This window comes from Bos javanicus, chromosome 6, assembly GCF_032452875.1.
Source record: "Bos javanicus breed banteng chromosome 6, ARS-OSU_banteng_1.0, whole genome shotgun sequence".
In the NCBI taxonomy this organism is placed as follows: domain Eukaryota; kingdom Metazoa; phylum Chordata; class Mammalia; order Artiodactyla; family Bovidae; genus Bos; species Bos javanicus.
Window position 1 is genome coordinate 69265147 of NC_083873.1, and position 14770 is coordinate 69279916.

Sequence of the window (14770 nt, forward strand, 5' to 3'; positions counted from 1 at the left end):
CATATGTGTAATGTTCACTCATACCCCATGCATAGAACAGTTAGTCCTACTTCTCCAAAATACGTGTATGTGAATAAAACTTATTTCTTAGATTAAATGAGATTCATTTACTGCGTTTACTCTTAGATAAGAATATTTATTCACCTTTTTACTTAACTGTGCTCTATAATTTTAGGTCCTTTCTGAAAGATCTGCTACTGAAGTAGACAACAATTTTAGCAAACCACCTCCATTTTTCCCTCCAGGAGCTCCTCCAACTCACCTTCCACCTCCTCCATTTCTTCCACCTCCTCCAACTGTCAGCACTGCTCCACCTCTGATTCCACCACCAGGTAAATAGTAAATAAGACATTTGATTCTGAAAGAAAAATAGCCTATGAGTGTTTTGAAATTTTGAACTTAACAATTAAAGTATATATTTGAAAACAGAATCTTCACTGCATTACATTAAAAGTAGTAGAATAAGAAATTTATGCTCAATCTTCAATAGATTCACACTGAATCAGATGTATATGTGTCTTAACAATTTCAGCAAAGCAAAGAGGCAGTGTACTAAAATAAAGACAAGTGGACTAAAACTGTGTTCTAAAAATATGATAGTGATTCCCCAAATTAAAGTTGCTGGTTGTGTATGTATAAACTCACATTGAGTCATGTTACCTTGTTTTGAAAAAAAAAAAAATTAACGATACTTTTAGAATTGCATAGGTTAAAAAAAATTATGAAGAGAATGAAATGAAAATCTCAAGTCCAGTTGTCGTCTTTCTTTGTATACTGGTTTCCTTTTTGGAGACTGTTTCTGGGTGCCAGGGGCCTATTAAGCATGACAGAAAATTAATGTCAGTTTTTATAATATTCTTAGCCACTTTTGGTTATTTATTAAAAGCTAGATCAGTGGTAGTAGGAAAAAATTTACAAATAATTCCCTAATTGTATACTTTCAACTTTTGTCTGATAGCCTTCGTTATTTTATTCACAATAGGCTTTTAATATTTATAACCCTTAGCCGGTTTTTAATGAAACTAACCAGATTGAGATAATTATTTTCTTCCTAGGGAGAGCTCCAGTAATAAGGGTTAAAAATTAGCTGCTGGTCCTAACCAGAACTACATGTGCCACATATGTAAAAAGTTGCTTTTTATTAATAAAATCAGTTTATACTAGAGAGCCACGTTCACTCACTCACATTGCTTTTACCAGAGAGTTGTCTTTAAGAGTTGGCAGTTCTGATTAGAGTACAGAGGCATTTAAGGGATCTGAATAATCCTTTGTAATATTCATCCTTTTCCTCTAAAATTCAGCTATTGCACCAGCCCCACAACCACAGCACCTTTGATTTCCTTCTGAGATTCTGCTTTCCAAAAAGGATAAGAAAATTATGAAACATGACTTTGGCTTTAGGGAATCTGTTGTCTCAAAAATAGTAGAAAGAGAAGATTAGATAGGTATGACTTGCTTACTCCAGACTGCATTATTTCTCAAGTTCAGTGAATTTCTTGTTCTGACAATAAATTGCTTGTTCTGAAACTGAAACCATTCAGAAGTTAAGATTCAATCTGTGGTTATTAGATTTTTGATGTGGTGAGAATTAACTAATGATAAGAGAAAGTAATGAGGACTTAGTGATTCATAAATGGATCTTTTGTCCTATGAGAAAGATAAAATGTAGAAATAATGAGACTAAAAGATGATCAGTGCATATGGTCATAGTCTTTAAATTGCTTTGTAATCTTATTTAATTACTAAAGTTGATTTAAAAGAATTTTCTTATTTACTACCTAATATAGTATATCCCCAGGTATTCTTCAACACTTGTTATTAAAGTAAGTGAGAGAAAATAGTGGTACAAGTTAATAACAAAGGAATAAATACCTCACTGGTGTAAGAATATTTAGAAGCTCTGTAGGATATTGATAGGCAGTGGCATTATCTGGATGTGTGTACTTTTTCAAAATGGTAAAAATCATTTCATTTCTTTGCCATATAATCTCTGTTTATAAGGATAACAAATCTATTATTAAAATGTTTAGATTAGCTATGGAATTATACCGTAGAGTACCACTGATTATTTTTTTGTTGTTTAAGCTGTTTAATGTTAATTTGCAATTGCATGCTTTCCATATTTTTAACACCTGTACAGATTTCTTTTGATGCTTATCCTTATATTACCTTTCCGTGTCATCCTGTCAGCATTTAAGGAATACAAATTCAGATGAATTCTAATGCTGATTTAAGCAGTATATATTGGTTGGGATCTTTGATATAGTGAGAATTAACTAAATAAAAAGAGAAAATAATGAAGACTTAATGATTCATAATGGGTCTTTTGTCCTATGAGAAAGATAAAATATGGAAATAATGAGACTAAAAGATGATCAGTGCATGTGGTCATAGTCTAACTGGTATATTTGCTAGGGGTGATGGTGAGGGAAAGATACTAGTTCATGTTAAAACCAAATATTTGTTAAGTTGAGGCTATCTGGATTACTCCTTGTGAGCTGTTGGAGAGAGCATAAGCACTCCATTTCCATCTGTGTTTCCTCGCAGTGCCAATCACAGAGATCCTGTGTATACCTGACATTCCCTACATGTGTTAGCTAATTGAGTTAGCAACATATTTATGTATCCGTAACACCAAAGAAATTTTCAGATTGACAATTGGTACAGTCACACAGGCTCTTATCAGTCAGAGTGGGCACTGGCTTTAAACAGCAGTATGGCTGCATTAATATATATACCAGATGAATATAGGCAGTGATTAAAGCCACATTTGCAGTTACCATTTACCACAGAGTCATATGATTACAGCATATTCTGTAGAGTTTGCTATAATTTAGATCATCTTAAGAATCATAAGCGGCTAATGAAAGAAAGCTGTGGCTCAAGCAGTCTTTTCGTAAGTATTGCTTTTAAAAGTACTCTGTCTTAGAGAAACCTTGGGTTTTCTTTTTGCCTCCTTCAGAAATACTGAAAGAAAAAATGGAATAAATCTTTGGAGAATTAATTTAAACATTCTAATGTTGGCTGCTTTAACATCAGCTTTCAAATGTTTAAGTTTTTAAGACTGTAGAGCTGTATATGATGTGGAACAAATATAGTAATGTTGTATTATGCCCTTAATTTGGGGTGTTAATCCAGATTTGTCTGGAATAGTCCTATTAAACCTATTGTCCCAGCTTAATTGTTGTTATTCACTCAGAAATGCCCTGGTGTGGAGGGTAACATTTATGATCAACTCTTGGAGGTTTACAGATGTGGCTTGTTGCATGAGTAGACACTTGTGGTGGTGGCTTAGTTGCTAAATTGTATCCAGTTCTTGCAACCCCAGGACTTCCCTGGTGGCTCAGACCATAAAGCGTCTGCCTACAATGTGCGAGACCCGGGTGCAATCCCTGGGTTGGGAATATCTCCTGGAGAAGGAAATGGCAACCCACTCCAGTATTCTTGCCTGGAAAATCCCATGGACAGAGGAGCCTAGCGGGCTACAGTCCGTGGGGTCGGAAAGAGTTGGACATGACTGAGCGCCGTCACTTTCACTTTCATGGACTGAAGCCTTCCAAGCTCCTCTGTCCACGGGATTTTCTAGGCAAGAATACTGGAGTGGGTTGCCATTTTCTTCTCCAAGGGATCTCCCTGATCCAGGGATCGAATCCTGGTATCTTGCATTACAGTCGAATTCTTTACCCACTGAGGTACCAGGGAAGCTGCTTCATTCAAGAAGCTTTCACTGTAAAATAGTTAACAGAAAAGAGATGTGTTGTTTCCTCTCCCCCTCAAACACACATCTACAGCGTATGTGAAGTCTTGTTATAACAGACAAAGTCATGTTTCTGGCCACAGTAGATTTGTCTAAAGAGTAAAGGAGGTTTTGTATTGGCGAGTACAATAAACATGTAAGGGACATTCGGTCCTAAATTAATGACTTCTGGATTAGCTTTTCTAAATGGAAAAGTAATATGGTTCCTTGCTACCATACTGATAGTAGCTTGAAAACAAACACTGTAACTTATTCAAGATCTTCCTTAATTTTCAGAAAATCTATTATTTTTAGTAATCCAGAAAATACTTTCTATTGTATGAGTTTTTTCAGACACACATTATTAGTGTGCTTTCATACTTTCACTGAGTAATAATAGAAATAAAAGTTAATGTTTATTGAATGCTACTGTTGAAAGCACTGTTCTGAACACATATCATGTTTTAGTTCAATTTGATTCTCAACACCATCTGAAGTAGATACTATTCTGATTTTACAGATGAGAAAACTGGAATCATAATAGCTAGAAAGTAGCAGAACCAGAATTCTAACATAGGCAATTTTGCTTGAATGCCTGTTTCATTCAACTACATTGAAATGAAGAAGTTAATCATTACCTATCTGTATTCACCCTGGTAACATGGCCTAAAAGCTCTTTAAAAAATTTTTCTTGTTTTGAAAGTGCATGCATATATATTTGTGATTAAGGAAGTTCGGGAGTGAAAAGTAGGAATCAGACTTTAATTCAATTAATTGAAGTTTTGGGCTTCCTAGGTGGCTCAGTAGTAGAGTCCGCCCGTCAATTCAGGAGATTCAGCTTCAGTTCCTGGATCGAGAAGATCCCTGGAGAAGAAAATGTCAGTCCACTCCAGTGTTCTTGCCTCAGAAACCCCATGGAGTGAGCCTAGCAGGCTATAGTCCATGGGGTTGAAAAGAGTCAGACACGACCTAGTGACCAAACAGCGATAGTAATTGAGGTTTTACTGTTTGCCTGATTTGTGTTAAGAAGTCTGTTTACTGATTAAACCAGTTTTTAAATACGTGTGTGTTGGAAGAAAAATTGTAGAATTGGAAGGATTGATAATATAGAGCAGTTGATTTTGTGTGGGTGTGTGTGTTTGTGATAACATGACATAATATTGATCATCTTACCCATTTGTAATTGTACAGTTCAGTGGCATTAAGTACATTCACAGTGTTGTATAACCATCACCCCTATCTATACCAAAAACTTTTCCATCATTCATAACAAAGCCTATATATTCATTAAACATAATACCTTCCTCCCTACTGTAGCTTCTGGTGGCTTCTTTCTGTCTCTCTGAATTTGCCTACTCTTGGTGCCTTATATAAGTGGAGTCGTACAGTATTTGTCCGTGTCTGGTTTATATTATTATTTTTTAATAACGTTTTAATGCACAGTTGTAAATAGGCTGTTTTTTAAACTTTGATCAAACTGTATTATGTTTTATGATAGATTTTTAATTTAGATTTTAAATGTTAATTTACTTTTAGTGTCATATTTTATGTTCATTTTTATATAATTTAGTTTGTTGAACAAGAGAAGGGAGAGTCAGTTTAACTCCTGTCTTGTTACCTTAATCAGTGTTAAGGCTCATGTGAATATTGTTAAGTCTTGGAAACAATTGAAATCTAGCACATGAGTAGAATTCTACTAAGTTGAATAAGTCTCTCTGCTTTACGGAGATGGAGCCCAGACCATAGATAAGTCATCTCTGCTTTTAAAGTTGGATATAGAATTTAATGGGCTTCCCTAGAGGCTCAGACAGTAAAGAATCTGCAGTGCAGGAGACCCAGGTTCGTTCCCTGGGTTGGGAAGATCCCCTGAAGAAGGGACTGGCAACTGACTCCAGTATTCTTGCCTGGAGAATTCCATGGACAGAGGAGCCTGGCAGGCTATAGTCCATAGGGTCACACACAGTCAGACATGACTGAAGCAACTTAGCATATATGCATGCATGCATAGGGTTTAGGCTCTTTATCTAGATTTCAAAATGTATAAAATTCTGCATTTTAGAGCAAAGTATTTTTTTTCCTAGAAGACTTTTGTTAGGTAGGTAAGACAATTAGCATCTTAGTAGTCATCTGCTGCTAAGTCACTTCAGTCGTGTCTGAGACTCTGTGTGACCCCGTAGACGGCAGCCACGAGGCTCCCCCGTCCCTGGGATTCTCCAGGCAAGAACTGGAGTGGGTTGCCATTTCCTTCTCCATAGTAGTCATCTAGTACTACAAATTATATGAACCTAAAAATCTTACTTGTTCCTTAAATATTTTGAATTTGAGTTAGTGATGACACATGGGGCTGAAAGCAGTTTACTTCCGAAGTTTTCAGTATTTCCTCAGGATTTTCATTGTCTTTAGATTATTTTCCTGTTAGCAGTCTGGTTTCTAGTGCAGTGGCTGTTAAGCTTTTTGGTCACAGATCCCTTTATACTCTTAAAAATTACTGCAGACCCCAAAGAGCTTTTCTTTATGTGTGACATATTCATTTTTTTATTAGAAATTAAACCCAAGAAATTAAGATATTTTATTTAAATATTATTTTTAATGTATATCTAATCCAGTTACACACTAAGATAACATTTTAATGAAAAATTATTCTTCCAGAATGACAAATTTTAGTGCAAAGAGTGGCCTTCTTTTATACCTTGTAAATCTCTTTGCTCATGTGGCATAATACAAAAAAACTGGATTCTCCTGTTTGCTTTTGCATTAAATCAATTGTGATTGCACATGTCATGTAGCCTCTGGAAAAATTCATTGTACATTTGTAAGAGAATGAACACGAAGATGGCAAATAACATCCTAGTATTTTTATGAAAGGAGTTTTGACCTTTCAAATTCTTAGAAGAGCCTTAGGGACACCCCAAGGAAGCTCCAGATAATACTTTGAGAACTGCTACTTTGCAGAAGCTTGGCTTATATTCAGTGAATATTATCTGCACCCTTGAGGAAGTATAATTTTGTCCCTTTATTTGAGAAATTATTTTGTAAGTATAACATTAAGCTGATTTACAGTTTCATCAAGATTTTTGGTCTTACGCAGCAAATCTGCAGGTTAATCTATGCTATTTGCCAAAAATGTAAGCACTAAAAATGTAGTTTCCGGAAGTACCTTTTGAAAAATAACTTCTTGAATTTTGAAAGAAGTACTCATTTTCTGTTTTGTTATAGTTTTCTATATTAAAAAAATACAATAGTCTATAGTGTTTTCAGTAAACTCAAAATAGGGTATAATGCTAATTGTAATGAGCACAATTTAAGTTTAATAGCTATTAAAATGGAGAAGGCAATGGCACCCCACTCCAGCACTCTTGCCTGGAAAATCCCATGGACGGAGGAGCCTGGTAGGCTGCAGTCCATGGGGTCGCTAAGAGTCGGGCACGACTGAGCGACTTCCCTTTCCCTTTCACTTTTCACTTTCATGCATTGGAGAAGGAAATGGCAACCCACTCCAGTGTTCTTGCCTGGAGAATCCCAGGGACTCGGGAGCCTGGTGGGCTGCCGTCTATGGGGTCGCACAGAGTCAGACACGACTGAAGTGACTTAGTAGTAGTAGTAGTAGTAGTAGTAGCTATTACAAGCTTCTTTAAGATGTTGGTTTTTGAATGTCTTTTTCTCCCTGTGGATGCTCCCTTTATAATAGTTATATTTTTAATACAGTGTTTGTTGTTCAGTTGCTCAGTCATGTTCACCTCTTTGCGACCCCATGGACTGCAGCACACCAGGCTTCCCTGTCCTTCACCATCTCCCAGAGTTTGCTCAGACTCATGACCACTGAGTCGGTGATGCCACCCAGCTATCTTGTCCTCTGCTTCCCTTTCTGCCTTCAATCTTTGTCAGCATCAAAGTCTTTTCCAGTGAGTCAGCTCTTGGCACCAGGTTGCCAGAGTATTGGAACTGTAGCTTCAGCAGCAGTCCTTAATATTCATTGATTTCCTTTAGGATTGACTGGTTTGATCTCCTTGCAGTCCAAGGGACTCTCAGGAGTCTTCTTCACAAGCATAGATGCTGTATATTGTAGAATTTAATTATGACTTAATATTTGCTTTCATTCGTGCTACTCTTCTAGTTATTTTGCCTTTAGAGTTTAATTCCTTTACAAGTAAAAATATTGATAGTTCTAATCTGAGATGTTTTTGTCTAACAAAATTTTTGTTTTCCGTAGGCTTTTAGGTTATTTTATAATTGAAAGAGTGAGAGATTGTAATAAAGATAAAATAATTCACCAATTTTATAGTTAATATAAAATTATCTTTTTTACTTTTTAGGTGTAGAGTATGCTGATAACTATTTCTGATGCTTTAAGTGTTCATAGGGCCTTTTAACACAATTTTTTCTTTCAAATTACTCCTGTTCCTTGTTGCACCTTGTAATTAATTGTTTTACTTTATAGGTTTATAAGTATTCTACGTCATATATTTTTTAAGTATAGATTGTAGATGATGTGTATGTGTATGTAATCTTTAAAACACTGGTACATAGAAAAGCATGTGGTGGAAGGTCATATTTAAAGATTTTTATAAACCTTGATGTTTTGTACTCAGTTTTTTGGTGTGTGCAGAATTTACCTATGAGCTTGATGACTTGAAAGTAGTAATTGGTGAGACTTAAGGCAAGTGATTAAGCTTTTTGGTGTTTGTAACATACTAGTATTGATGAAGATTATAATTTCCAAGTGAGAAGTAGAAAGCATAGTTTACATTGTTCTGGTGTGCTTCTTTCTTTCATTTGAACTGAATACAGAAATAGTAGGTAGTTGACAGCTGGTTACTATATTAGTTAGCTCTTGATCCACGACGACAGATTACTTTTGTAGAGCACAATGGTTTAAGACAACATACGTTTATTGTTGAACAGTGATTGTGGATTAGCAGTGTGGGGACGGCTTAGCTGGTCTTCTGCTTCAAGGTCTTTCACAGACTTTGAGATGGTCATCTCAAAGACTTCCTAAGAAAAGATTCGTGTTCAGATTCACTGACTTCTTTGTTAAAAAGATTCACTTCCTCTCCACCATGGTAGTTTGCTTCATCATAGCATGAATGCTGAGAACACAACAGAAGAAACCAGCAAAATAGAAGTCAGTCTCTTTTGTAACCTAGTCATCGAAATAACATTCCATCATTTTTGCTGTATTTCATTTGTTGGAAATAAATCATTATCTAGCCCACCTTCAAGGAGAGGATATGAATATCAGAGGTATAAAAAGACATGCATACCAGGAGGCAGGAATCATTGGAAGCCAAGTTGGAGGCTTCCTATCATGGAACTCTTTCTTTGCCTAAGTTGTGTAAAATAATGATAGGATACATTAAGAATGAGTTCAGAGATAATTTTTATTCCATTTTTTAACTTGAATACAGAGCTATTACTTTTGTGTGAGAATTTTAAAAATAGTGAATTTATAGTTGAATTCCTTTTGACCTGATGTTTTGCTGGCATGCTGCCTTTCTGTTTCTTTGTACCAGTTCCTTCAACCCCCTAACAGTCCCCCCACCCACCCTTACACTTCTTTACATTTAAAAGTTCATATTACATACTGAAAAAGTTAAATCCTATTTTCTTTCTTTTGAGGGTGCCAGACAGTATAAGCTGTCATATAGCTGTACTGTTTTATATCACAGTGGCACATGCTTTGTTTAATAAAAATTTGAAATGGAATTTATACATTTTGAGTAGCTCCACAGTGCAATTTGCAGGGAAGTTTGAATGTAAATCCAGTGATTCTCAAAATATGGTCTCTGGTTAGCAACATCATTATCTCCTTGTTTGGAATGCAGATTCTCTCCCTCATGCCAGACCTACTGAATCAGAAGTTCCAGGGGAGGGGCCCAGCAATCTGTATTTTAACAAATTCTTGAAGTAATTCTGATGGTCGCTAAAGTGTCAAAACCCCATCTATTCATTCCCTTTAGAACTTGAATATAACTTTTCCAAAAGCTTTTGTCCAGTAATAGAAATCTTCCTTTTACTACTGTAATTTGCTACTCATTTTAAAGATAAAGGATACAGAAACACAATGCGTAATTTGTGTACTTCAAATCTGTTGGCTGGGCAGCACATGTGTTGACCAGGAAAGTTGGGAGTGCCAGGAGAAACAGGGAATTTTGAGGTGAATTTTGTCCTTCATTTTACTGTTCTCTCTTGTTAACAAAAGTCAAATACTAAATAGTGATTTTCTAGATGAGAATTGTGTTGGTCTAACATTATATTACAGATTAAACTTTTTAAGTAGCATTTTTTAAATAAATTTACTAATTGTCAAAAGAATGGATCGTACAGTGTTTCATCAACTTTAAAGTTCTGTTTCAGTGAACTTTAATTCAAAATTAAGATTTGAATTATCTTAGGTGAGATATACGTCTCACGCTATCTTAGATGAGATATGTGTTTCACGCAAAAGGTCTTCTCTAGTTCTTATGCCAACTTTCTGATGTGTAGATATTGTTTGGAAAGACATCCATATCTATCTATGTAGCATAAGTTTTGTGTACTTAATTCCTTTCAGTTGATTTTTAAAAAGAATCTGTCTTATGGTACTACTGTAGTAAGAAAAATTAAAAGCAGAATGTTTGTAATTTTAACTGTCTTCATAGCACACTTAATAGTTTGGTTATATTCTTTTATTTTTATGTTTTGTGGAAGTTTGGTAACTTAAATGTTTTTGAAGACTGAATGTTGAGAGAGCTGAATAGTATTCTCTTAGTTATTTTATATGAGTTCACATTGTAGTTAGCTTAAGTGATGTATGTTGTTCATGTATTTACTTGGGTAAAGTTATTAGGATTACAGTGTGGGTTGCTGAAATCGGCATGGTTACCTTACCATACCTAGGACAGTGGTCATGAATTAAATAGTCACGTATTTAAACGTGAAAACTGGGACATATAGTGAAGCTCAGTAGTACTCTCTAAAAAAATCTGTAATCTTCTAATGAAGATAAAGTAATAGCAGCTATTAAGAGCATTTAATATACTGTGCCTTCCTTAATTTCCCAGTTAGTGTGGTGTCTGGAACTTTTGTTAGTTTGTATTCTTTGCTGGATTCTTTTAGTTTAGTAATGTAGGAAGCAGGGAGGTAGCTCGAGGTATGAGAATTACCATGGAGTGTAGCTCATTTTAGTAGACTTGTGGATGCCTAATGATTTTTGAAACATGACTGCTGCATTATTTATCTTTTTCGTCTTGTTGGTTTGAGTTTACCATATCCTTTTATTGCATGGGTGGTTAAGTAAGGTGCTTCATTCTCCATTTTAAGGCCTCCTTATTTCCTTAAGTTCTGTTTGAATAAAACCTCTTAATCTGGTAAAACACGTAGAAAATTTTTAAATTATTAGCAGATGTTTCCATTGACAAGCAAACATTTGAAAGCAATTTTTTTCATTATTTTTTCCTATGTACTTAGTTAATGAATTTAGGTTACTTTTCCTCTTTGGGAATAGTTTTGATGTAGTTTTTAAAGATAGGATTTAGTAAAGCATTCTGACTTTGTTGAAGTTCTTTGTGATTTAATGTTTTTCTTGAAAAAATTTTTCATATTGGAAATTTTTCTACTTAGAAATGTCATTTTTCTTCAAACAAGAAAATTATAATTTGCATGACACGTAAATTTTAAATTAGGATTTAAGGGCGCATTTGAAGAGTCCCTGGTGGCTCAGATGATAAAGAATCTGCTTGCAATGCAGGAGACCCAGGTTCTAACCCTGGGTCAGGAAGAACCCTTGGAAAAGGGAATCACTACCCATTCCAGTATTCTTGCCTGGAGAATTCCATGGACAGAGGAGCTTGGTGGGCTGCAGTCCATGGGGTCGCAAAGAGTCGTACACGACTGAGCGAGTAACACTTTCACTTTCTTGACCAATGTAAATTGAGAATGTTTATATGTAGTTTATTCCTTTAAAGATTATAATGTGTGTGAGTGAGAGTCACTCAAATTAGTATTTACTGACTTCTGTTGAAGTAAACCGCTACATTCATCTTAGCGTGCCCTAGGGATGTAAATATATGAATTGGCTATATCCCTTGTCTCTACTCCCACAAGTCAAGGGAAATAATAACCTTTCCACACTCCTATCACCAATAAAAACAATTCATGTCCATATTTGAACATCCCTCATAGCTTTACTAAAGTGAATATCCATCATCTTCCGAGTTACCTTGTACTACCTGCAGTATTTAAGAGCCCCTTATCACTTTGCCTATTATACTGTTAAAATAACAAAATCAGATGTTGATTATCAAGCTTAGTGTTAATTTCATGGAGTTTGATATTTGTGTGTGCACAAAGGTGCTTTTTTTAACTAACGTCTCACTTTGTTCATGGTTACAATTAGTGGGGAAATCTTGTTATCAAGTTGTTAGACTGGGTTTTCATCAGGAAGTCTGATATTATACTCGAATTGTTGGTCCTCTGCAAGAAAACAGAATGCTGCTTTTGAGTGAATAAGCCAGGACGATGAGGCGAGGGGTTTTATTTCAAAGTTTTCTTTCGTGATGGCATAAGTACATAACAGGTTTTGAAATCCAGTTACTATATTAAATTTCATCACTTGTTTTTTAGGTATTCCAATAACTGTACCACCTCCAGGTAAAACTTTTTTCATGTTTTCTCCATCATTGTTAATAAACATGAAATTTCAAGCTTATAGTTACAGGAGGGACGGTGTTGATGTGGTTAGAATATAAAATAGGTTATTGGGATTTCAAGGTCCTATTTTCAGCTCTGCCTTTGCTTCATTCCAGTTTTGATTAAGATATTTAGTTTTCTTATACCTGTCTTACCCATTTCTGTAGAAATAGAGATTCTGAAAAAATTCTTACCATATCAATTTATTGAAAACAGTATAGGATTAAAAAGAAAATTTTTATCAAAAATTGTTTTTTCAAACCAAAGAATTTTTTATATGATGAAGTGACTGCAAGAGAAGAGAAAGTTCCCTTTATCTTGATTTTATCATGGTTTCTGATTGTTTTTACCCTCCTGACATAACTTAATATTGTGAGAAAATATGTTCTGAACCACACTGGTAGATTGACAGCTGGTCAGATGATTGTTCATAGAGCAGTGATTTAATTGTTCACTCTTGTAAGAATATGATCAACAGGAGTGTTACATGTGGCCCAGTGTGGTTTTTTTTTAATAGTTTTTCAGGGTGATTTTTTTTTTCTTTTGTAGTGTGATGCAGATATGATAGCAAGTGTGTTTATGAAGTTCAGTATTAAAAGACATGAAATGTAAAGAGATGAGAGGTGACAGTGCTTGGAAGGGTGGGTCTGAATTCAAAATGACCTTGATAAATAGTGGAGTTTAAATAGCTTAGGATAGTATACGTATTTAGTTGTCAGATAGAGAGTCACTGATTGTGTATGAGTGTGGCTGAAAAAAGACCTATCAGGAGAAGTCTTAAAGGAGTCGTTGGTCTGTCTTTATAGGTTAAAAAAAATGTGATTGTAAGATTGTCTAAAATAGGATTGTGGACTCTAGGACTAAGTAGTAATTGCTAAGTTTTACACTGCTAAGATATTTAATAGAGGAGAACCTAAAACTCGACAGTGAAAATGAGCATGGTGGATTTAAAACAGCTTGAAACAAGGCTAAAAATTGATTTAAATGGACATTTGAAAAGGGATAGGAGAACTGAGATTCATTTTTACATAGAATACTAAAAAGGCTTAGTGGAAGTGTTTCCAAACATGTATTTTGTTGGATTGCTTCTTGTCCTCATTAAGATCAGTATGTGAATTGTAGTATGAGAGATTTAAATTACATAATTTAATGTACTTCCTAATAGTCAGGGTCCTTAAAACCTGGCAGAAATTGATGTCATAAAGAATTGGTATTGTAAGTTGTAGACTTTTCAAGCCTTGTTGAGATGCTTCATTGCCTGACTGAATTTGAAAGTGCAGAGTAGATTAACTGTTAAGGTCCCTGGTAGCCGTATTCTGTGGTATTTCATCTAGGTTTTGTGAATTATTCAGAATGCAGACCTCATGATATAAAGCTGCACATTATTTCCTTTCTAAACTAATTTAAAAACTACATTATGTGCTTTTCTTTGTGAATTAGTTCTTTAGGGTTGTGCTATTTAAAACACATTTTATGATGGATATTCTCAGCCTTAAGCATTATATATTTACTGGTAAGATTTTATTTAAAAATTATGCATTTTAAGGCCATTTCTATACATCTAAACTCTCAAAATATTTTTGAAAGAGGTAAATGTTATTTTATTTGCTTTTCTTCTAAAATACTTTAAATGTATCTGGTGGCAATCCTACTACTGTTTAATATATGGAAAAGGTAAGGCATTGAGATTAACTTTCTTATACTCACAAAATGGGCTGTGTGTGGTGCTGAAAATAAGACCGAGTGTCCTGACTCCCAGTTTGTGCTCTGTGTATTAGACCAAACTGTTCATTCAAAGTTAATATTGATCCAAAAATCTGTTTATAAATTTAAGCTCCATTTTTTTCCTGTCCATTATAACATAGAGAAGCACGTTATAGTCCCAGAGAAATATAGTGACACACAACTTTTAAGTCGACATTGTGTTACATTCTAACTTCTTTTTATCTTATGATTGAATGTTTCAGGTTTTCCTCCTCCACCAGGTGCTCCACCTCCATCTCTTATACCAACAATAGAAAGGTAATCAGTATGGACACTGTAAATTTTTTATCATTCATAGGCTTTTGACAGAAGAATCATATCTATCTTGGTAATATTTTCAAAGATTTAATTTTGTAAACAGTAGTACCTGCCTTTTAATTCATAAGTCTAGATCTGTGTTATTTACTCTCAGATAAGATATTGGACCTATACTTAATTACAGAAGAGGACAAAGAAAACGAAATGAATAGTATTTTGAAATATATTGCTTTGATTTATGGTACTCTTATTAAAGAAACCGCTAGATTGGTAAAAACTTGCCTATAGTCAAGTTTTGTGGGATATACAAACAGATGACTAGAAATTATGAATAATGCATGTCTG

At 34.8% G+C, this 14770-nt stretch overlaps 1 protein-coding gene across 16 annotated transcripts in view; it reads left to right on the top strand.

Annotated features, from left to right (window-relative positions):
• Positions 1-14770, top strand: part of FIP1L1 (factor interacting with PAPOLA and CPSF1) — a 65173-nt gene that overhangs the window by 37015 nt on the left and 13388 nt on the right. For 8 of the 16 annotated variants that reach the window (XM_061420183.1, XM_061420171.1, XM_061420172.1 and 5 more), the window contains 3 exons: positions 176-332; positions 12338-12364; positions 14371-14425. In XM_061420183.1, the coding sequence (XP_061276167.1) occupies positions 176-332; positions 12338-12364; positions 14371-14425 (239 nt within the window). The remainder of the gene's footprint in view (positions 1-175; positions 333-12337; positions 12365-14370; positions 14426-14770) is intronic. The other 8 variants (XM_061420185.1, XM_061420187.1, XM_061420173.1 and 5 more) reach the window with 1 other exon arrangement.